The 24,930-nt window shown below is 41.2% G+C and overlaps 1 protein-coding gene across 10 annotated transcripts in view; it reads left to right on the top strand.

Annotated features, from left to right (window-relative positions):
* Positions 1-24,930, top strand: part of SOX5 (SRY-box transcription factor 5) — a 306,951-nt gene that overhangs the window by 275,579 nt on the left and 6,442 nt on the right. For all 10 annotated transcript variants that reach the window (XM_068141932.1, XM_068141928.1, XM_068141930.1 and 7 more), the window contains 3 exons: positions 14,132-14,240; positions 15,087-15,260; positions 21,737-21,953. In XM_068141932.1, coding sequence (XP_067998033.1) covers positions 14,132-14,240; positions 15,087-15,260; positions 21,737-21,953 — 500 coding nt within the window. The remainder of the gene's footprint in view (positions 1-14,131; positions 14,241-15,086; positions 15,261-21,736; positions 21,954-24,930) is intronic.

Below are 24,930 nucleotides of genomic sequence, written 5' to 3' on the forward strand. Positions count from 1 at the left end.
AGTATTTTCTAGGGTGATATAGCCTTTGTCATGCAGTACAACAAAGGTGACTCTTGCTGCATTTGGTGTAAACTGAGTTTTATTGAAACCACTCTTAGTGGATTTTCACTGTAAAGCCTGGTGTGAATCATTGAGATAGATAAATGGAATGAATAAAAATGATCAGCTATTTAGCAGAAACTTGAAAGTCAGTCATCCTAGGAAGCTTGTGAGTCAAACAGTATTGTCCAGAATGAGCAGATTGCTAATTTGGATAGCTTTCCATTTTCCCTGTTTTTAGATGGAGTTTGATCAATAAGCTGCAAGAAGCCAGCAGTCTGGGTAATGAATGTTAAATGTACATGTGAGGCTCTCACTACTGTACTTTTTTCATCAGCCTATCCTGGGTGTAAGTGATGTAGGAATTACTCCAATTTCATGCACTTTTCTTGAGAGGAAGAGGAGGGAAAAAAAGAGGTCAGTGTAATAGGAATCTTATAGTACATACAACCTCTCTTAGAAGAATAAGAGCACTGGTATGGGGAGAGAAGAAGAAAGAGAGGGATGGAGCATGTTTATGGCATTTCATATAGAAGAGTACCAGAAGAGAAAAGGGAAAAGCAGAGTGTCAGATAGAAGAAGAAGTGATCACAAGCACAAAGGAATTTATATTCAAATATTTAAGCATTCTTGAAAGGATGCTCGGAGCAGAAATTTCCTTTCTCTGCTCCCCATGTAGAAATGACTTTAACACTCAGCCAGATGCTAATGCAAAGTGACTCAAGCTATTCCTCGCAAGCATAGCTAAATTGCCGTTATTTGTTAAGCGCATTGAATTCAGCTGTGGATACAGCAGTTGGTTGCATTCAGAAAGCATCTGTACCCCTTTTTTTTTTTTTTTTTAATCCTCCAAAGCAGAGACAACTCTACCTATCTCCCCCCTCTCCTCCCTTGTGCTGGCTGGGAATTGTCAAGTGACAACCGACCAAATCCTTTTGGACAGGAAGCCTTCATCCTGAGTTCTATATACTTGCAAAGCAGGCCTTGTGGTTGGATCAGGAAGCCCATTAAAAGCACTTTGATGGTATGGAAATTCATCTTCATGAAGCACCCAGGCCCCTAAGCAGCATGCTGTTTAGCTGTGGTTACAGATCAGTCATTCACATCGGAGGGCAGTAATTGTGCTGACGGCTTGTTCGGCAATGGAAGTACATAAAATAATCCCAGGCCCTCCACCATGGCATTGGGAGTTAATCTTCTTTAATACAGATCAGCTGTTGTTCTAACACATGACTTTATGCTGGCTCTAGTGACTCTGCACAGCCTTTTGATTAAGTAACAGGAGTGGAACCATCTGCATTCACTTTATTCTGTTACTTTCCTATTGTTGGGATTCTCCTTACCCCTTCTGTTTTCACTTCTCACCCTCAAGCCCAGTTGAAGTTTATTTTCCTCTCTAATTCATGCCTCCTGGTGGGCTCCTGGAGGGCAGAGAGGAGTTCTTTTACAAGGTAGCAGGAAGAAAAAATTGTTTGCTCAATTGAATTTTTTCTAAAGCAACTGTAAGGCTCAGGGGGGTTTGATACAATGAATGCCAAATTTTTATTTGCATACCCTGAATTATCTTATTTTATTAATTTTAACATAGAGACGGCAAAGAACAGAATCAGTTTGCATGGAGCTCTCCTAGATTTTCACAGCATTTCTGAGTTGCTGGGCTGACCACATAAGCCACCAAGCACTAGTTAAGAAGTTGCACTTTTTAACTTGCAAAGTCGCCTCAGCTGTCTCTTGTTTTTGACCCAGCAGAGGAAAAGACATAAGCTGTAAAATGTAGGTGCGTGTTCCCCTTTCCCATGTATGCTGTAGGCTGTCCACTGACTTGCCAGCTCTGAAATTCAGATCCAGATAAACACTCCAACCGCTCTAAAGTTTGGGTCTGTTTGTTCTGGGACTTTAAAGTTTTCTCCCCTATTAAGAGGAGCAAGATTTGAGAGAAAGGCACGTGTCACCGTTTTGAATTAAATTTTATTCTCTTTTCCCCTTTCTTTTTCAAGGGAAAGAAAAAGAGATAGTTGGGGAGGTGGATATTGAGAAATAGTGCGCTTTGGTCTTACTGCTGAGGGTTTCCCTTCAGAAGCTCCAAGTCCCACTGGGTCCCTTAGAACTTTTGGGATGTTACGTTTTCAGGTTGCTTCCTGACAGGAAAATTTTCAGGTAGGGGGATGGAATTAAAGTTAGCCTAATGTAGCTGTGTCTGTGGGCATATTCATACTTACGAATGTTCATTTTCGTGTTTCTAAGGCTCCCCTTCCACTAGAGTGAGCTCAGTCTTTACAAGCAACAAATACTCATTTGGGGCTATCCAAGATTTCCCTTCCTTTTTTGTTTCAGTGCCTAGTGTCATTATGGAGACCTGCAGTTCTCTGACACCTGCTGAGGAGTTTGTTGTTTGAATTGCTAGTGCAGCCAACCAGTCAAGGTTGGCTCTGTGCAGTTATGAATACATATGTTATACTAGATAGGGATGTATCTGCTAGGGGTTGCCGGGCAGGCTCAGGGCTGGAAATCACCTTTGTGAGACTCTGCTAAAGTTCTTGGGGCTTTTCTCTGTTATCTGGATCATCTTCCCAGATGGGTTGATACCTCTGGACAGGCAGACCTGCCAGCTGAAGGGCAGGACTTCTGTGGGCTTGGGGGAGTCACAAATGAGAAGAGATTTGTAAAAATGACTAGGATAATTTGAGTGAGTCACTTTATGGGCATACAACTTGGACCATCTTGAGGGATTTCATTTTCAGAGGATTACAGTAAAAACTATGAGCATCATGATGAACATGGATTTTACTGAAACCTATTTTAATTGCAAATGCAATAAAACATATTTTTACATTACTTTTCTTGGAAGCATTTCCATGTATAAATGAGAAGTGTGTGTATATGTTTTTCTGGTTTCTTGGAAACCCAGAAGCATAGTTTTATTTGTAATTGTCATCTATAGTTAATTATAGCTTGATCGGTGCTATACATAAACAATGTTACCTTTTATACATGTAGCTTAGAGTGCAGATTGTCATCTAGTGCAAACAGCACAACAGGCAGCATCAGCAAGTGGACTCTGGTCTATTTGTTCAGCCCCAAACCTGCCTGTTCCTCTGCAGAGGGAGATGTACACAAACACAAAGAGCCAGCATGTGTGTGCATGCATACAAGCCTGAAGTGCACTCTTTCAGAGACAGCACAAACACATACCAGGCTAGCCAGTAATTCTCTGACTATAGTCAAACTCTCAAACATATTTGTACATACCCTGGTAACTGTAAAAATGGGTGAAGGGGGCTGTGGTAGTGAGAGAAAGTTCAATTCTCCACACACACACAAACCGCAGCTAACTAACTGTGACACAAGCAGGTATTGGAGCTTGTGGTCCAAATGCAGGTGCTGGTTTCTGGCTGCCAGTGGGACAGTTGTGCGAGTATAAATAGCTACACAAGGGTTTCGGGTGTATGCAGACACCGTCACATTTGTAGCACTCTCTGAGATGAGTGCATTTGAATTCTTGTGCCTCCTGTGCTGAAGTGTTTCTTAATCGGTGATACAAGTTGCTTGGAGTGTATCCTTTTAAAAGGCCCTGCCATGTGCTTGTCTGCTGGACTGTAACTAAAGAGCTATTTGTAACAATATTTATTCCAGCATTGTAGGCAGGATCCTATTTATTACTCATGCTTATGGAACACCAGGTTGAGGATATCTTTCCTCCAATTTCCACCCAGCCCTCTGCTCACCATTCTCCCCACCCCCACCTCCCTCTCTTCCCCTTAAGAGCGTGGCAAACATGAAATGACAGTGACCAACGTTGACTTAATGTGGATGTTTAATAATGAAAAAAGTGTGTCAGTTCCAGCGTTAGTTACAAATGGCAGTAAGTATATTGGGTGGCAGCACTGTAATAATTTTACATCCATCATTCCTTCCTGATGCCTCACTGGCTGCCTGATGGATGGGAATAGCAGTGTTAACTCTTAAGAAACTGCTGTGATCTGCTGAGCTGAAATAAATTCTGTCCCTGCTCTCCCCTCGGGGAGGAGTGGGATATTAAGCATCTCAAACCCACAGATCCTGCTGTCTCGGAGAAATAAAACACTAGAGCTTACTTTACTGAAGGCATAAGGAGGAGCTGGTTTAACACATGGGATTAAAATTTCTCTTGTAGTAGAGAATTTTACTTAAGTAACTTTTTGTTTTTTTCTACTTCTAATGGTTATATCTGAACCAGAAGGTCAAGAAAAAACCTGGTAGATGGAAGGGCAGGGAGGAGAAGAAAAGAGGAGGGTTGGTAAAATGGACTCTGACCCTGTACTTGCCGCAGATGCTTACAGTCCGTGGGTCAGACTAGACGAAATAAGTTGTCATGATTGAAACTGGGAAAGACAGGACCTGGCACAAGCCAGGGTTACCAAACAGGAGAAACCCACTGGAAGTAAGTCCAGAGGTGCAGTACTAACATCACAAACCATATCACTTCATAAGAGCTGAAACCTGCCCATTTTCATAATCTCCTTAGTATTGTACTGGAAAAATACTTCTAGCATTTGCTGTGACTTTCTTGTCACTCTATTACCCACAGACATTACATGCACACACACCTCTGCAAGTTCAGCAGAACACTAATATATATGCCCTGTAATTTGCAGCCCACTCTATTCCTCACTGTCCTGTAAAACACTAGGAAGGATGATCAGTGTAATGTTTTTGTTCTCTCTGCTCAGTGTGAGCAGATCCCTGTTTGGAATAATTACTATACAATGTGGAGACCAGGGAGTATCTTGCAGAGAATGGATTGCAAGAGTCCCATAACACAGAAGTTAACATATTACCCTAACAACTGTTTATGCCCTTCTTTATTACCCTTTTTCCCTGGCCTCATCCTAATTTTGTCTTACTGAGGTTCTTTGCCAGCAGAAATTCTTGTATGCGGGTTGCAGTCCTCTTTGTTAACGCTATCAACCCAGAGCAGACAGTTTTCAGAAAGCAGGACAAGAAAGCAAGCAGGTATTATGTCATCACCCATCCATCACCCCGTGTGTCAGCCTTTCAGTAAGCCCAATCAGCAGACTCAACAGGATCTTTCATGTTCAAGGAGTCCTCTGTTCGGCAGGGCTACTGTATCCATTGTCATTTCTCCTGAAACTTTTCTCAAATCTAATTAAAAGCACATGTCAGGTTTGCACACTGCAAAGATCAGATTTAGTTTTACCCAGCACTGGTAACTAAGCATTAAACATTTTGATGTGTTTCAGCCGAAAGTTTATTCCATTTTCCTTTCCCCACCCCCCATCTTTTTTTTTTCTTCTTTATATTTTTCCCCATTTGCTTTGTGGAGCTTGTGTGTATTTATATTTACAGCCTCTGCATTTAATGGCCACATGCCTTGTTTTCACAGATGGCCAGTGGAAGATTTCCCCTCCCCCCTTTTCTTTTAGTGAAGCCTGCCTTTGGTTTTGCTACTTTTGTCACAGTGCCACTACTCTCAGTTAGCAAGTGCCTACGCATGGGAGGGGGAGATTCTGCAAATAAGGATTTTCTTTTATTCCCCCAAGGATTTTTTGCTCTCTATTTTAAAAGACTTTTTTTTTCCTTTTAAATCTTGATTGACCATCATCTATTAAATGCCCAGATATATTTTTCCATTAAAAAAAAAAAAAACAACTATGTATTTCTGTGTGTCTTTAGTGCATCATCAGGGGCAGGGTTAGCTAATAAAAAATTAGATGCACAGAGGGAGGGGCAATTTCTGCCCCCCAGATGTGTGCATGAAATTCCTGTTGAAGTTAAGAAGAGCAGGAAAAGTGGCAAGGGAAGAACCCTGGATCCTTGCAGCTGCTGAAGTCTGAATAGGAATTTAAGTCTTCATTCACTCCAAGGGCAGAGATTGGAAACATTCACAGGCTAGTATGGATCAGGGAAGACTGCAGCTGGTTATACCTTAGTGGAAATTTTATTAAGCCAATAAAGACGGATCAGATCCCTCCTGAAAAAGGAACAAAAAAAATACAACCAATTTGGAGTTCTTCTGAGCTTTTTGAGTCTTTGGGCTTAAGTTCTAAGCTGTGCCCTACAGCCATGAGAGCTCACTTCCTCACTTCCTGAGATTTTATTAGTATTTTTACATAATTACATGCCTCCAATAGCACATTCATGGGCACCAGTATCAGTTCAGTTTCTCACTTCAGTGTAATACAGACTGAGCCTTCTCTGAATTGTGCTGACTTAAGTCTCCTGAGGATCAGCCTGTCCTGTTCTGCCCATCCTACAATGCACAACCAGCAACTGGTGTGTTTTGGAGTTGCTGAACTTGACCTTTAATTGAGCTGATGCTGAGGGGTAGACAAGCCATGTCTTGCTGCATGAGTGTGAAAATGTTGTGGTTTCTTTCTTAGGAGATAACCTGGATAGCATGTCATCTTTTTCATTAGAACTGGAAGAAATGGAAACAAAGGTACAGCAGCCTTCCTAATTTTAATACCTTCTAGGGAAAACTGGAAAAGAGTAGATGATGAATCTATATTGCTGCTGGACTAGGCCTAGCAGCATTTTTATTTTCAAATCTTGACTTGCCCTATCTCTTAGAGCTCATAACCAAACAAAAGGAGGACCTCAGTGTCCTCATTTTCTGTAGAGTTGCAGCTTTGCATCAGTTCATTTCCAAGTCAAATAATGTATTTTACTGAGGAAGTAACTTTAATAAAGAATAAAGATAATAAAAAAATCCTAGGGACCTCATCCCTGCCAAGTTATTGGAGGATTTTCCTCTTCATGTTTCAGTGAACTCTGTCTTCCCTTCAGTGCTTTGACAGGTACTGACTTGAGAACCATTTGGAACCAAATACCTATGTCCACAATGAAAACAACTGTACAGATTTCAGCAAATCCCCCCATGGCTGGGTGTCTACTCCTTAGAGTAGAGCAGTTAAATGCCTGAGCCTATTGATCTGTCTGATTTTTTTTCTCTGCAATGCCTTCCAGGGAACCTCTCTACAGAGTCCATGTCCAACTTCCTATGGATTACAAATCAGATGCAGTATCTAGGCAGTATTGAACCAATCTGGGTTTGACTGTATACCATAAACCAGAAGATAATGGGTTCTTTACCAAATGGTGTAGACCCAATTAAGACTGGGTCTAAGAATTCCGAGATAAGTACCATGAAATAGGAAGACCCACAAGTAAAACTTCTAATGCTGCTCTTAGGTTCTGTGGGTGGATTATCCCATGAAAAAGAAACATCTCAGATAAGCAAGGCTGAAAGAGCTGAGGGGGTGGTGCATGCATTGTTTCTTCATACTCAACTTTGATGCAACAACAACAAAAATCTCCCAAATGATAAATTACTGTGACATAAATAATCTTTCATCTTCTTTGGTGGTCCACAAAGTTTATGTAATTAGAAGGCTAAAACCCCTCTTTTTTGTTTCTTCCCTTCTCATTAGTACAGTAGAAGACTATAAAATTGTGCAGCCAGAAGGGATATAACAATTACTGAGTCAACATTTGGAAGCCTCACTCTATTTTATCATTTTGTGCATGAGCTTGCTATGGATTATACAGCCCTGCAAGCGTTACTTAAGCAAGGTCCATTGTAATGAAGGATCTGTAACTGCTCTTATTTTTGTTGTGTTTTGCTTTGTCTTGTAACATGCTATCAGCAAGAGTCACAATTCTGCACTCAAGGCAATTATAAGCTTGAGGACACATTTTAAAAATAAGATTCAGGACTACTAGTTTCAGTTCCTAAAACTACCAGTCTTTGTAAGGAACCTCTGGCTAGTCACATAATCACAGTATCACAGTATAACTAAGGTTGGAAGAGACCTCGAGGATCATTGAGTCCCACCTATCAACACAGACCCCATGACTAGACCATGGCACCAAGTGCCACGTCCAATCCCCTCTGGAACGCCTCCAGGGATGGTGACTCCACCACCTCCCTGGGCAGCACGTTCCAATGACAAACGACTCGCTCGGTGAAGAACTTTCTCCTCACCTCGAGTCTAAACCTCCCCTGGCACAGCTTGAGACTGTGTCCCCTTGTTCTGGTGTTGGTTGCCTGGGAGAAGAGACCACCCCCTTCCCGGCCACAACCACCCTTCAGGTAGTTGTAGAGGGCAATGAGGTCTCCCCTGAGCCTCCTCTTCTCCAGGCTAAACAATCCCAGCTCCCTCAGCCTCTCCTCATAGGGCTTCTGTTCAAGGCCTCTCCCCAGCCTTGTTGCCCTTCTCTAGACACGTTCAAATGTTTTGATGTCCTTCTTAAAGTGAGGGGCCCGGAACTGCACACAGTACTCAAGGTGCGGCCTAACCAATGCAGGGTACAGGGGCACAATGACTTCCCTGCTCCTGCTGGCCACACTATTCCTAATGCAGGCCAGGATGCCATTGGCCCTCCTGGCCACCTGGGCACACAGCTAAATAATATGTGACTCAGTTTCCATTCTGGTAAATAGAGTTAATAATACTGCCTTTCATTGTGAAGTTTTGTGGCTAAATTCACCGATGAGTGCAAAACACTGGGGCAGTGTGATTGGTTACACGAAAAACCTAAATCTAAATAGACAGTTCCTCCAAATAGAGCTGAAAGTTCTCTTACAGCAGTTATAGGTGTAGCAGGCTCTGGATTGTAATATGGTTTGGATTGGGACACAGTGTGCACAGTACCTATTTTGAAGCAGTGTGGTATTCATATGCAGGATTACAAACTGAACTGCAAATAATTCATCTTGTGCAAAGCTCTGGGTAACAGCTCTCACTACTGCCAGTGGTTCCTCTAAGTTCTTCCAGCTCTCTGTCATCTGTAATACCTACCTCATGTTTTCCACATTCTGAGAGACTGTGGATGAAGATTTTATAATACACACTATTCTGATGCTTATTATTGCAGGAGGCAGAGGAATTGCACAGAAGGATTACTTTTACAGTCTTCACTCATGTCAGATGTAGGATAAGACTCTTCACCTTTTTGGAGAGCTAAGGAAAATATCATAATGCTGAATGGATAACACCTGGCACCACCAGTGTGCCTGATAATTAAAGATGTTTTCCTGTCATAAACAGAGGTGAACTTTCATTGCAGGATCACAGTCTAGCAGCTAATCTGCCTAGTACTTTAAGATTTGATGTATATTGACCAAGGTAGGTGTCAGAATGGTTGATATTTACTGGGGCTTGGTGAGAGAAGACTTCTGCCTGAATGCCATAAACCACATTAAATGCTGTCACAGACCCTGCTTAACCAGCTAAGATAAAAACTAGCTTATCAAAATTCAATCTATTTTAAAATACCACCTTTAGAGTTTAGATGGGGGGATTTTTCCTCCAGAGTAGTACGTTAAATAGACAAACTGCACTTGGACAGGGAGGAGGGAGGTGGGACACTAAAAAGGACAGTAACAGGCAACCATCTATTTCTTTCTGCATTTTAACAGTGAAGGGACAAGGGTTGTCCATCAGTGTAGTTGTAATTCTTAGGTGCAAGAACTTGCTCTTCATAGACAATCTTGTTTGGCTCTTTCCAGCTCCTCTACAAATACAGGTTTTTTTTGCCTGGCCTTTCGGTTCACTTGGAATAAGAAAAGGAGGAATGTGAAGGGATGTGCCTGAGCACTCCTCCTTTGGTATTCCACACTGACTGTATCTTTGAAAGCATCAAACTGAGAGGAAAAATATTCATATCAGGGGAAATGGGGGCAGGGCAGGAAGTTGAAAAGTGAAGAGTGGACTGCTTCAGTAAAATTGCTAACCTTGAATTATGCAATCGGAAAATCAGCTCTTGCCAAAATGCAGTTCTGACGGAGTTCAGAATGCTGTCAGTGTTTGCCAAATACCCCAGCCAAAAGGATGTCTCAGAGAGGGGGAGGAGGGATCCGTTGCCATATGTCCAGCATTCACGGTATTCTGGAGGAACCGTGGAGGCGTGTGCATGGTCTCAGGTGCACCCAAAGCATCGGTATCATGATCCAACACAAGATGGGAGCAGTGAGGTCAGGGGACAGGCAAACGTATCACTATGACTTTATTCCTCGAACCTTCCAAGGTTTTGCTTCACGTTTACATAGTAGTGGGAGGAGTTCTGGCAAACATGATGAGGCTGTTCTGCATATGTTTTGACTCTTCTTGGTTTATTTTCTTCTATGAACGAGAGGGCAACCAAGTTCTTGACATTTTTAGATCAATGTTTTGTTAAACTATGACAGCTATCCGTGACAGAGTGCCAAGTAACTTTTGCAGCTGACCACAAAACTGAGTCTGACTTGCGGTGCTTAGTCATTTTTTTTATACTTTTTTTCCCCTCCATGACACATTCCATGTGTGGATGTGTTTCTCATTGTTCTTTTAAATATAGTTATAATGCTGCTAGGAGCTGTGGTATTAATCAGTCTTCTCCAGCGGATTACTGTCTTTGGTTAATAAAGTCTTAGAAGCTTCACATTGTGGCTGTTGATGAAACCTCCGAGCTTAGACTTGGAACAATTGGGCTATTGTAGGATTGATGGCTGTCTAAAGTATTATCTTCTCCTGGTTTGCTCATTAGAATTTTAAATGATCCAGACAACAGAGTTCTCACTGTGCCTATGGAGAGTCTCTCCTGCAATGTAATAGAAATGACCATTAGGATAGTTTTCCCAACCTCTGCTGAAGTTCTTCATAGAGAAAAAAAGATGTTTCTAAGACGTCTTTCAGCCTCTGGGGCCTGATCAAAAATGCAAAAATTTAGAAGAAACAAGGGATTAGTTCATCTTTAGCAAGAGATCTCTGTGTTTCTCCAGCAAGAGCAGAAGGATTCCTTACTGTTACTGTTTTGCTGCTTTGTGCTATATGATTTTTAGCAGGTTTCAACAAACAATTCTTTGCACCACTTCCCCAGATTTGGGCCAGCCTTGCCCATTCTTCCCAACAGTATTGGCTGCCTTGCTCATTTTATGCCTTTGAGGTGTGGGGCAAATCTGAAATGAAGGGAGTATCATTCTGGTTCTTCTCATGTAGCTTTGAAAGCGTGAATGTACAATTTTAACATCTGATCTCTCCCATTTTTCCCTCTGTTCAGCAAGTCAATCAGATGTAGAGCTTGATAAAATATTACAATAATTTTAAGGTGTAATCCAACATAGTGTTCAGGAATGTGCCACTGCCTCCTGAATTCTAGTGCTGCATTGCTGAAGTGTGCTACCAAACCCAACAGGTGTGTGAACTCCACCTTTTAGCACTGGATGGTAGCACAGTTTGCTACTGTTTACACAGCTAATCCAACACAGCGGACAGTGGCAGTTCTAGGAATGCGTAATTGCCATTGAATTAAGGTGACGATGATAAATTGATCCTATTTTTGTGTAAATTTGAAACCATTGTGGGCCTCTTGTCTGAAGTTTTCAAACATGTTCTGGGAGAGGAGACTGGGCTAGCAATGTCAGCAGAGAGATTTTTTTTCCTTTCTTTCTTTGAAGCTTCCATAAATATTTTCACCATAAACTGAAAGGTATAGAGGTGCTTCTATCAAACAAAAACTAGTGAGTCATCAACTGAATGCTTTCAAGCAAAACAACATAGGAATGCTGCTTATCTCCTTTTGAATATTTTGTAGTTGTAAAAGTGTTTCTGTACATCAGGTTTGGGGAAAAGTCAGTTGCCATGTGTTTAATGGGAAGAGCATAGGAGATTGGAGTATCACTTACATGCATCAGCCTTTTGCAGCCTGCCAGGGTTTCACTGATTCTCTTTCTGCTCTCCTAATGCTGTTGCAGAGGCTTAGGAGACACCAGGCTTTAAACTCATTCTTGCCTGAGTACACTGTAAACTTAAACACTTCTAAACATTAATACAGAGAAGTACAGCTGGCTGTTGTGACATCTTCTGTTTCAAGAGCAACATCCTGTGGAAGTTCTTTTTAACCGTCACCTTATCATTGCTGGTTGTATTACCCTGTTACTCTCTGTGTTTAAGTAGCAGGGAGTAAATTGTCACCATGGTGAAGTGGTGGTCTTCTGGCTCACTGATGTGTCAGCTGTCTGGAGAGCCACCTCCAAGCACTGGGGCAGAGCAGCACAGCACTCATCTGAATGTAACTGCCTCCAACATCAACAGCTGCATTTACTGCATAAAGAAAAAGCTGTTAAGCCTGTGCCCTTTGCGCTCCCAGCTCTGTTTCTCTAAGAGGTTTATACATGATTCAAGAACAGTCTGCAACAGAGTAGCTCACCCCCCCCATAACATACCCGACAAGAGGAGATGTTCTTTTATATTTTACATTGGTGGTAGCATTTTAAATTATTTCTGACAACAGTTTTTTGAACTCTATCATTATGAAGTTGATGGTAAATTTGTTTATTTTTTCCCAAGGAAAAAAGTATTGACTTCCATTACATATCTGAGAGAGATTTGGAAGAAATACTAAGTCAACTTATTCCTGACTTTCTGAATGCTGACAGGCTGCTTTAGAAATGAGAACTGAGCTAAAACCAGTAGATCAAAGAGTTTGGTGAAGCTAAATGCCTGAATAGTTCAGGTACTTATTTGAAGCTTCTCCAAGTTTTCTGGATCCGCTGTGACTGGTAGTGTTACAGAAACACTTTTGCTTGAGATAGGCAGACCCTGCTGCATGAGCTTTTCCTGCAAAAACCAAGAGGATAAGTCATCTTGCACACTTTTGATGGTGAAGTGTCTGATTATAGACAGAGCACCAGAATCGTGAAAGGGTCCCGCAACGAAAATGCATGTGAGGAGTAGGAAACACAGCTTTGTGTTCCCTAAACTCTGTGAGCATGTGAAGTTAAACAGATTAGCCTCATTCCTAACTGTCTCAAGAAAATCTTTGTGAAATGACTGACACAAATTTGAACTGTTCATTGAATTGCAGATGCAGGGGCATCGCATTGCAGGAAGCATTTCAGTATTCACATTGTTCTCTTTTGTGTTTTCTTCTATAATACAACCTGGTGACATTATTAGGCTACATATAATACTGGTAAAGTCTCTGGCTGTCATGTGAAATCTGCGAGTTTTTTTACTTTGTGGATCGTTAACAGTCATCTGGAGTGGATCAGAGCAACAAAACAGCAATCTTTCTTGCAGGAAGCAGCTTAAAAGTATTTTTTCAACTAGAGCCACTTTATTATCATGCCATATCGTGTCAGTTTCTTAGCTTTGCAGAAGGCTCATTGCCTAACATTTGGAAATGTTAGTATTGCTTTCCTGAAAGATTTAGTTGTAAACATATGATTGTCAGGAAGATAGAATGTTTATAAGCAAAAGTCATTGGGAAAACAAAAAACAGTTGGAAAATGGAACACCTTTGTATTTGTAAAGTCAAACAATTCAGGGGGAAGCGAGGTGTTTTGAAGAGAACATTGGAATTAATGGCCCTGGCATGTTGTTCTGGCAATGTCTTTAGACACCGCTGCAGCCTGACAGATTAATTGGCAGCACACTCTAGCCTGTTGCAATCCAGGGTTCACAGATAGTTCTGACTAGATGAATGACGGACGGGGTGTCGGTAGGGTTGGGCAAAACAGTCTGGACAAGAACACAAACTGCTGCCCAAGTATCAAGTTTAATTCAGACTGACCCTTTCCCAAGGCTTGAATAAGCTTGCACTGTAGAGTGGGGGATTTTCCCCCTATGGGTTGCTTCCTAAAATACTGCCTCTTGAAAAAAAATGAAAAAAAGAGCAATGTCATTCACATCTCTGCACTTGGATTGCAGGCTGGTAATAGAGTAAAACAATAAATACATTGCAAAAGATATGTATCATCTGAACTTGCAGTCTTCCAGTCCAGCTTTTCAGTCCCTGGGATGGAGAGTTGAAGTATTCTTCAGATGTGCAGCCAATTTTCTCGTGCCTAACTAAACCAAACTTTTCAACACTATAAAGTTTGTTCATCACTAGCTAATAAGCATGCTTTAAAAAGTACTTGGTAGACTCTGCAACCATATCCCTTCCAGGAAAAAATATTATTGTCTGCTCTTAAGTACCTGACACAGTAAACTGTTGTGAATGAATTGTTACCCAGCTCCCATATCACCCTGCTAAATTACTGATGAGCTTTGCAGTTACAACGTTTAATTATTTTCCTGATCCAAACCCTGTTGTCTTGCCTGTATAGGACAAAACAACATTGGAGACCCTGACTCAGCAACTGGCAGTAAAACAGAGTGAAGATGGGAAGTTTAGCCACGCAATGATGGATTTCAACATGAGTGGAGATTCTGACGGTCAGTAGAAATGGCTTATCCTTATTTCCAGATTTGTGTGTACATGTCAACAGGATCTGGAGGAGACTCCCAAGTGCATTGGAGGCCTGTGAGGAGTTAGAGTGGTTAGCAACAAGTAACTGAAACAAGGCAGGAAAAACTAATTCATTGTGTGGTGTGCTAAGTCTGAAGGTGATTCTTAGCCTCCTCTGTACACTGCAGTTTTCAAGACTGGACAATGTACATATCTCTGATGCTAAAAGGGAATAAGGGAGGCAAATAGATGTGAGATAAATGAAATCACACAGTGAGTCCATGTATTATAGACCCGATCATCCATAGGTGTTTCACACTCTACATCTGTAGGAACTTTCTTAATCTGATGAAGCAAGAGTAATATTCATTTGTTTTTCTTCTGTTGCTTATGTTGTTATGGAGAGGTAAGCACAAAAGCAGGTAGATGTGTAAATGTTCATTTGCTTAAGAAGAAATGCCTGATGTTGCTATATATCACTGAAGATAGGTAACATAATATGACCAGCATTCTGTAAGCAAGGTGAGAAGAAAGGAAAAACAAAATCTGCATTGATAAATATTTGGTTTATATTATTAAGTAGTGAGAGATGCTTTGGAAAAGCTATTAAATGCTTTGTGATGAAAAGAATTTAAACTCTTCATCAAGTCTATACTATGTGATCCTGAATCAAGAGAAACTGAACAATGTACAATATTTCCTTTGAGTAAAAAAGGAAACTCTGATAACCTATGTGAACACTGACTCGCTGAATGTTCAATACCTCACACAAGTTACTGAGTGCAGAGAAAGCTGCAAAATGAAACACAAGTTGTGAATGTTTTTCTTTTTAGGAAGTGCAGGCGTTTCAGAGTCTAGAATTTATCGGGAATCCAGAGGCCGTGGTAGCAATGAGCCCCATATCAAGCGCCCAATGAATGCATTCATGGTGTGGGCTAAAGACGAACGGAGGAAGATCCTTCAAGCCTTCCCTGACATGCACAACTCCAATATCAGCAAGATACTAGGTAAGAATGATAGAGCACTGTTCTTTTTGTGGTAATACTCAAAAGAAATACTGATTGAATAGATCTGAGAACCCGACACAACAGAATTACCATCTTTGTTTTGCCACTTAATGACTGCACCAAGGGCAACAGTGGTATGAGCTTCCACTGTGCTGCCCAGCAGTATACACTAACCATCACCTGAAATGTCCTTGTGTCTTTGTAATTACTTAAGACTGTGGTGGTGGTTTTGGTGTAAAAACTCAAACTGAGTAGACAGCACCAGCTCTTTTCATTATGCTTTTAAACAAGCACAAAACAACTGCTATTGTTTATTTGCCTACATATTTCATCTAACTCGACTCTATGGGGTAGCACACTAAAGTGTTTGATTCATTTTGTAGCACTTTCTGTTCAAATCAGTGGCAGTAGGGAAATGATCCTAAGGTACATCCTTTTATTTTATGCATTGACAGTTTTAAAGGATTTTTATTATGTTCCTGTTATATTAAATTTCCCTGTAGTATATTATTTCTATCACAAGCTGCCTTTATTCTAAATATTCTGCAAAGAATCCTGAAATCAAGAAAAGAAACATATCCTCTACTCTTCACATCCCAAGCAATATTTGTCACACACATCAGCTACTGAATTTCACGCTATAGTCTTCCAGCTCTTCACTACTTGCTCAGAATCTCAGGGCCACATTCTCTCCTATGTTACTCCTCCGTGACATGCTGAATGATCCAGAAAGGTGAATGAGGATCACTGAGCCAAATTAATTACTGTTGTGCAGTAAAAAAACCCCACCAACTATCTGTGACCAGATTTGAGATGTTGGCTTTGTCTTGATAAAGGCTGCTTTATGGGGCCTAAGCATCTATTGGGGCCAGTGGCTAGAAGCTTCAGCAGGGCACATGTTTACCTGGGCTGCATGTCTCATTGGTCTTGCAGACAACTCGAGAGATGTAGTGCAGTTGTAACGGCAGCATTAACCAACTGCAGGGCTGGTAAATACGCTGAGACTGGTCAAAGGTTTGAAGTGTATCTTGATTAGAGTGGTATTATGAAAAGTTAGCAGGGGGCAAGTGGAAATGAGATAAATTGGTCAGAGAGGCAGAATGTGTTGGCTGTGGATGGCAGATGTGATGATATTAACCCATGATTAAAAGGGTGGCAGGAGATGATTAGATTAGTTATGGGGACAGGATTAGAAAGCTAAATTGGTTATGTTGATGATAAAATAACCTTATACTGGTTAAAAGGGATTATGCTGGTCAGAGGTGTATGATGTGATTAGGCTGAGGACAGGGCAGTAATAGTTTTGGTCTGTTTCTAAATTGAGAGTAGACCTGGTTAAACCTGTTTTTAAATAATCAGCTTCAGAAATCTACAAGATCATTCTGAATGGCCCTTTTCATATAGAAAGTACAAAGAGAGCTTGATGTTTTCCTTCTTAACTGATTGTTTTGGATAACAACCTCCGACAGCACGCTGCTAATTCATTCTGCTTAAAACAGGCGCTTGAGCTGGGCTGACATTTTACGCAGTCTCTGGGGATCCTGGTTGACATTTTAAAGGGCTTCTAAGCATTTTATAATACCCTAAAATCTGGTTTTAATAAGCCATTCTGCTGAAATTGTTAACATAAGGAATCACCTTTTACTATTTGGCGCTAGATCAGGGAGATATGGGGACATCTTTTTCTGATTAGATATACAGTAGTTGGAGTAAAATGTGCAAATTCATTACAGATCCTGTTGAGGTGACAGACAGTATAGCTGACTCCAAACTCTTTCTGTTTTGCTGCCAGATATGGGGGGAAAGCAAGGTCTGAGGCAGTCAGAGATGATATTTCTATTTCTTTCCAGCATCACATTTAATTTTTTTATTCCACCTCTGCAATGGAGAGGGATGTCCTGACATCTTCTTTCTTGTCAGAAATGTTACAAAGGTCTTCTCTCAGTTGCAAAAGGCTGGTCTTTTGAAGTCAGCAGGGAGCTCTCTGCTAGCTGGCGTAGGGTGAGCAACTAGAAGCTTACAGTTCAGTTCAGCCAGGTATTAGGGTCTCCTTATTAAAAAGACACAATTTTTCCTTACCCTTTTTTTTTTCAGCAGCGCTGTTACGCATTGAGGTCAGAAAGCTCATTGTGGCGATGAGTAGCTTAGATGGAATTGTTGCTGATTGAGGGTCATTTTTATAATAAAATGAGAGGAGATGCCCTTCCCAGCACTAGAATTCTCTAGGGATTATGTTTGACACTGTGGTATTATGTTTTGAGCATAAAAATTAGATACATGGATTTGTCACTAAATTCATCTGTGCATACGTTTGTCATCCATCTGTTCATTGCAACTTAAACTTGCAGATAATGAGGTTTTTATTTTTTTTAGTCAATGTTAACAAAGTGCTAAAATGGGTCTGCTGGACCCTATCCATTTAATAATGCATTGTTTAGATATTTTTGTAAATACTTTAATTAATTTCACTGAGAAATCTTCACAAAGAGATTAAGAAAAGAGGAAGTTAGATACAACCTTCGGGCATTCTTTCGTGCGTGCGTGTTAAGTGAGTGAATACAAACCTGTACGTTGCACAAGTGTTTGTGTGTGTGAGGGCACTTTTTACATGGAAAATCGGCCTGATTCAGGTAGTCAGTTTGAAAAGTGTCAAATAGACTAAAAGTTAGGCAGCGTTACAGTGAGCTGAAAATTCTTGAGAGAGAAATTTGGCTTTTAACCACACCTCATGCGTACATGTGCGTGTGCCCAAGCAGAAGTGTCAGGGCACACACGGGGGCATCTCTTTTCTGCCCTGGACAAAAAGTGGCTGTGTTGACAGTGACGGTGTGGATGTGGCTCTTAACCGCGCTAGCTCACTTTGAGGGCAGGAGCTGTGTTCAGTGCTACAAACGCCTAGCATTTTCTCATTTATTTTCTAAATACTTCAGCCACCAGATCAGGCAGAATTGTGCAAGAATCCTGCATGTCATTATGCAGGCATCTCCAGGGAGGGGAATGGGTTCATGTTCTCATAGTCAAGGAGAAAGGCTTTGCATATTTGACCCACTCAAAGCTTTCTAACACAGATGGCAAGCAAAAAGCTCACCCAAGAGCGTAAATCTTCCCTTGAAACGTTTTTCAAGATTCTTCAATCACACCTTGTTTGTGCTCAGGTTGGTGCTGTGTGGAGATACCTGTGCTTGCCTTTTTATAGACACATAAACCAATGGCAGATAAAGTATTATAAATACATTTTCTCCAAACACAAGGTATTTTGAACTGGTTTTAGTCTGTTGATTGATGATACTGTGATACTCATTCATAGCTTATATTGCCTGTGGGCAAAAATTCAAAGATCAGAGTTACATATTCTTCAAACATTCAAAATTGGAGATTAAGACTGATCAGGGAGCTGGTTGGAGTTTGTGTATTCCTGAGACAAGAAACGGAAGCGGCACACAGTAAAACGCAGGGGGTTTCCCGCAGGAAAGGTGCCCTTCTGGAAAATGTGTTCTGGCCACATTGTTTGTTCAGTTACTCATGATGCTGCAAAACACACCAGTAAATTATATTTAGTATATTTTGTAAAAATGGTAAAGCCATAGGAAGAGGAGGAGATACCACTGCAGAAGGCAGCTATTCAAATTTTCCTATGAAGAGAGGTGAGATTGCCAAGGTTTTTGTTTTATTGAGTGTGCAGCTTAGGAAGATAAACTATAATAAATGGCATTTATTTATAAATACTGTATGTGTAGCTATATGCACAAATATTATGCATCAGATTTCAATTTTTTTTGACCCTGATCTTGCAAAGATTTAAAGTGTTTGCTTAAATTCACCCACTATTTACAAATCTTTTCACATGAGGGGGTAGGAATCTGCCTGCCCAGATCTGACTGTAGGATTCAAGCAAGTGAGCCAGCATCTCGAGAGAGGAATTGTGCTGGGGTAGAACATTTTCCTGGCAGTTTTGCAATAACTGATTTTAATTTCTACCTTTTCTGTCTGTCCATCTGTTTCGAAATGCATCTAAGTTCCTTCATTGCAGATCCCTTCACAGCATGTAAATCAAACATCAAGTACACTGGGACAGGTTGCCCAGGGAGGTAGTTGAGAGCCCATCCCTGGAGATATTCAAGGCTCTGAGCAAGCTGATCTAGTGGAGAATGTCTCTACTGACTGCAGGGGAGTTGGACTACATGACCTTTGGAGGTCCCTTTCAACCCAAACCATTCTATGATTCTATAATATGTTTAAAGGCTGAAGTTTTTAACTTCATTATTCATAAGTAAAATCTGATTCATCAGTGAGAAATGGTACTGGCACTGTTTTTCTAAGCCACTGAGCCTACAGTAGGTCTGTGATTAGAGGACTCCAGATTTAGACTAATTTTTATGGTTTTCATCATTTGCTAAAACACCAATGTGCCAGTGTCTATGAGACAGAATTGGAAAGCAGACCTACATCTAGGCATCTTCCAGCAGAGCTCTGAATTTGCAACATCATTCAACACGTGTCCTATCTACCTTTCCATCTTAGGCAGTGCTAGTAGGTGCTAAATGTTTTGGCAATCTCCAAATGTTTATCACTGTGTCATTTAGTCCACAATCAAGGAGGTATTATGTGTGGAAAGTTGGTGTCATGTTTTATAGCCACTCTCTTTGCCAGAAAAAGCTTGGAATAAGTTCCCTGCAGGAGACAAAGCTGCTGACCAGGATTCTGGCCACAGAGGTTTGCTGCCCTGTGTAACACAGAGTCCTGCCGCAGATCCCATGCACAGATGCTGTGTGACACACAAAGTGCCATAGAGGAGTTTTAGTCTAAATCTTAGAAACCATCTAGTGACATTGATGTGGTGCTGTGCCCAAGCTAATAACTTTGAAATCAAACTGTTTCCCAGTCCAGAACTAACTAGAGGATCTCTCCATGTTGTATGTTGTAAAAATCATAACAAGTGATGGTTCTGACTCTGAAGTAATGTTTGTTAATAAGGCGGTGTCCATTGCTCCTCTTCAGAGCAACAACATCATTATTTATGGATCAATTATCTTTATGTGTAAGGTCAGGCTGTACCAGCCTGTTAGCCCTTCACTCCAGCAGCTCAAACTGCAGCTTGGAATAAAGGTTCCAGGAGCAATGGGGAGGCCTTTCTGAGGGGAACCAGACTGTTTTCTTCCCTAGGAAGGGGTAACTGCACTCTCCATATTGCAAGTCTTTGGGGCACAGTGAGCTGAGACCAGCCTGAGTAATAGCATGAGCTAAATACAGTGTGAGTAACCATAAAAAATGAAGAACAAGAGGAAGTCAAGTATGACATAGGACATTATGAACCCATTAAATTGAGAAATGAAGCAAACTTTTTTTTTTTCCAATGGGAAAATTGACTATTTTCCAATAAAATTTTTCTTCTAGGCCACATGTTTCACAGCTTGGACCATTCCTGTTATTTGAAGTGTATCTTACCCTGAAGCACTTCTATAGTTCATGGAAAAATAAAATAGGATAACTGATTCAAGAAGTTTTAGTTTCTGCTCCCATATTACATCCTTTAAGAAATATTACTTTATAAATTTCAGGAGGCATTTGAAAACAATTGTAAAGTCTTCAGTGTTTCCCTGGCTCAAATATCCACACTAACATAGGCAGGGTGTCAGAAACAGAATTGCCAGCAGTGAAGCCGTAGTGCAGCTCCATGGAGAGGAGCGGAGTGCTCTTCCCTTCATGACATATGCTAAATGATCTGAGTTGGAGCAGGCTGTGTTCACCAAGACTTGGTCTTGAAGTTCAAACCCTGCTAAGACAAATGGAAGAGTTTATAGCTTTTAGAGCCATTTCTTCAGGGGCTTTGTAGGCTTCTGTGCCCAGAAGCATAGTATTTGCAATCAGTTCATGCTGTACTTCTCACAAAGCTGGAAGCTAGGAGGAGATAGCATTTGTCATGAAAGACCAAGCTGCAAACCCATGCATGTCTAGAGTTTATGCCATGGTGGAACAGGATGACTAAGAGGCAGCACATGGGAATTGTGTCTCCTCTGGAACAGAAGGTGAAAAATGACCCATAGCTATAGGAAAGTGGGGAGGACTTAGCAGAGCAGACTCTGTGTATCCAAGGGGTCTTTGGCCATTCCACTAAAATATACCACCTTGTTTTCTAAAACAAAGATTTATATGTAGGTAGTGCTGGGGTTGCCTGTTCTCTGGATGATGGTTTTACTTCCCACCTGAAAGGCATATAATGTAAACAAGTTTCAGGAAAATATTGAGACAAAACTTCCAGAATCATCCTTCTCTGCCTCTTGGCCATACCCAAGAGGTTTACCAGTCAAATTCAAACAAGACCTGACCCCTGTCTAGAAGCGCTGACAGATTCCCAGCCCAAAGCAATATGACTGTAGGTATCTTGTTCTGGGTGACCTACTTGTTTCTCTGCCTTTCAGTGTCTGTGGACAAGTAGAATCTCGTTTCTCATTCTTTTTCCTTTGTGTGTGTGACAGGATCTCGCTGGAAAGCGATGACAAACCTAGAGAAGCAGCCATACTATGAGGAGCAGGCCCGACTCAGCAAACAGCACCTGGAGAAATACCCAGACTACAAATACAAGCCCCGGCCGAAGCGTACCTGCCTTGTAGACGGCAAAAAACTGCGCATTGGCGAGTACAAGGCTATCATGCGCAACAGACGCCAGGAGATGAGGCAGTACTTTAACGTTGGGTATGGGACCTTTAAAAACTATTGCTTATTTCAGAAAAAAAAACACTCCATAACTTAAGGGAGGAGTCTTAATTCAGCTTGGTAAATGTTATATTTTGTTGGCAAGAATGTTGTATATTGCTAACAGAATATGAAACTTACACTTTAAAACAATGTGTTCCAGGAGGAAGTTAGGCAGTTAGGGATTTTTTTGTTGTTGGCTCTGCTATATACTCATTTTTACAGCTTCGGCCAACTGTCTCATTTCCACTCTGATCATGCAAAAGAGAGAAGAAAAAGCTGAAGACTTTCCAGTGAAAGTCTTTTAATAAAGCTTTATAAGTATTACTCTATTACGAAGACTCAGAGATTATATCTCAAGGAATCTGCGGTAGTGAGCCAAAAGCCAAAACTGCAAGTTTGCATCCAGTGTGATCTGCAAAAGGACTGCTGGATATACTGAACTTGAGCTGGAATATGACTTGACTCGGTTAATTCATATCAGGCATGAAGTTGTCTGCATTGTTCATTGTGACGGCAGCTGTCATACTAGGGAGTCTCTTCCAGGACAGTAAGCTCAATGCTTTGTGTTGAGCATAAATTTCAAGAAGACTGGTTCTGATAAACAGCTCATAGATCAGCTTGATATGATTAGCTTAAAATCTGCCTAGAAAACTATCATGCATGTTCCTTCTGCAAAGACTCCTTGGTTTTGGTTGCAGCAGATCAAAGGAATTGGAAGTCACCAAATACTCTGCAATATTTCTGTATAGACTCCAGAAAATTAAAAGCTACACAGTGGTCTTTAAAAAAAGCAAAGGCAGCAACAAGAACGACCCTCAGAAATAATGGAACCTGCCTTCTTTCATCTAACTTTGGAATCATTTTGATATTAAGAGTGTTGCACATCTCTCTAGTTAAAACAGCTAGAAGTAGCAATAAAGGAGAGAATATCTGTCCAGCAACTGTTAAGTGTCATCAGACTGTGTTTTAAACAGCTACAGTGTGCATTGTTATAATAAGCTGCTCAGCAGAGAAATTTGAGCTGCTTAACCCTGTGGTGCTGGCAGGTCCGGTGATCCCAATGGTAAGCACTGAAACAAACACAGGGAAGTCAGCCAACATTTGGCATCAAGAGATTAAAAAAAGAGGAGGGGGACTTTCTGGAAAAAGAATAGGTGGCAACAGAGCCCCCAAAACACTGCTTATCTGGTTAACATGCATGCTTCATCATGGGGGAAAAAATTAACCTTGTAACATTCTGCATGTTATTTAGCTTTCCAAACAAGGCTGACATTGAAATCAAGACATTTCTGGAGATAATTTTGCACTGGGGCATTAGAGCACTGAACCTGGGTGAAATCTTCGTACAAGTTACTGCAAGTGCTGCCGATGACTTCAGTGCGGTCAGTATTTGACGCTGGCAGTCACTGCATTACAGCTGGGTTCCGGATCTAAGTCCCACACCTGCTACAGGTCATTTTAGGACTAAACTTCCAAATACCAGTCCAGCTCCTAGGCACCAAAATTGGTGATTGGTTTTTCAAGAGCTGTGGCTATGCCAGCTGTTGGGATGTGCTGAAAGTCTGTTTGAGGGCATCACAGTGGGAAGGAATGGGCATTCTTTGCAGCTCTTGGGCTTAATGCTTCCCTGTCTCAGTGTCCTCATCTTTAATGGTAATGCAGCAAGCACTGGACTGTGGAGAGCCCTAATACACTTATATCTGAGGACTCCTTTGAGATCCTTTTGAGTGGACATCCTATAGAAGTGGAAAAATACTGTTCTTAAATGATTTAATATTTGAAAAGCACCATTTAAGTGCAAAGTGTTCCTGTTGTTAAATATTAAAAGCAATTTAAGTGTGCTGAATCTTGTTACAGAAATGCTGACTCCAGAAAACAAAAGACTTCCCATTGAATTAAGAATAAATGCAAATTAGATCCACTCCCTACTCTAAGAGCTGCATCTTCATCTGAGACAACTTCTGTGTGTTTCAGAAAGATGGAAATAAGGACTGTGGGGAGGAAGGCCTCGCTCAAACAGCAGGCAGGAAGTATCTGCAAATGCAGCAAGCAATTCCAAACAAATACAAAGCTGTTTGGCAGGGGAAAGTCTTTCAGGATCGCTGTACTGTGCAAGGCTTACTGTACAGACAGGGCACAGGCAGGCAGGGGAACAGGGGAGGGTTTCATTCTTAATTAAGAATGTTCATCTCAAGAGACTCTGCCCTTGTCTCCCGTGGCAAGGCTTTTCAGTGCAGATGGACACACCGCTGATGACATTACAATGTGCAGCATGTACTGAAGAGTATTACTGCAATGGAATTACTTCATGCAGCAAGGAAACAAAAGGAGCATGAATTTTAAACCTCTAGGCTTGTTGGGACCCTGAAGCTTCTCAGGGAAACAAACACTGGTATAACACAGCTAGTGTTCTTGATGCAAAGGGAATTTCTATGGCCTGGAATAATTCTTCTTTCATTACTGCGGACGGGTTTCCAAGGCTTAGATGCCACATAAAGGCATCCTGTAGAGGATTTTCTCAAATGCTCATGTTGCTTGCTTGCTTTTTATTTATTTTTAAATAATGCATGCTTCCTTTTTAAGTCTGCCTTTTCCCAATTTTATCCACCTTCCTTCAAAGGTTCTGCCTTTCACATGTGCCTCTCACTGTGGAAACTTATCACCTTCCAGTTGGAGGCCCTTAGTGATCCTCCTGTAAATCCATGTTGGCCACAGCAAGCCCATTGTTCATCTGCCTAATTATTAGGCCATGTCTGTGAGTGAATGTGGAGTAAACATTGCCTCTTTGGGGAGACCTGCCTTGCTTTCTTCTCATCCACTGATAATTTCCTGCAGCACCTCCCTGTTCCTGTGGGAACTACCTGGCCTTTGCTGTGTCTCTCCTTTTGGCAATGTGTTACTTTTATGTCTAGTCCTGCCAGCAGCTTGGATTACTTAAAAGGAAGATTTTCAAAATACATGTTTTTTAAGTTGG

This window comes from Melanerpes formicivorus, unplaced genomic scaffold (genome assembly GCF_026170545.1).
Source record: "Melanerpes formicivorus ecotype bairdi unplaced genomic scaffold, bMelFor1.0.p_v2 SCAF_8, whole genome shotgun sequence".
NCBI classification, from domain to species: Eukaryota; Metazoa; Chordata; class Aves; order Piciformes; family Picidae; genus Melanerpes; species Melanerpes formicivorus.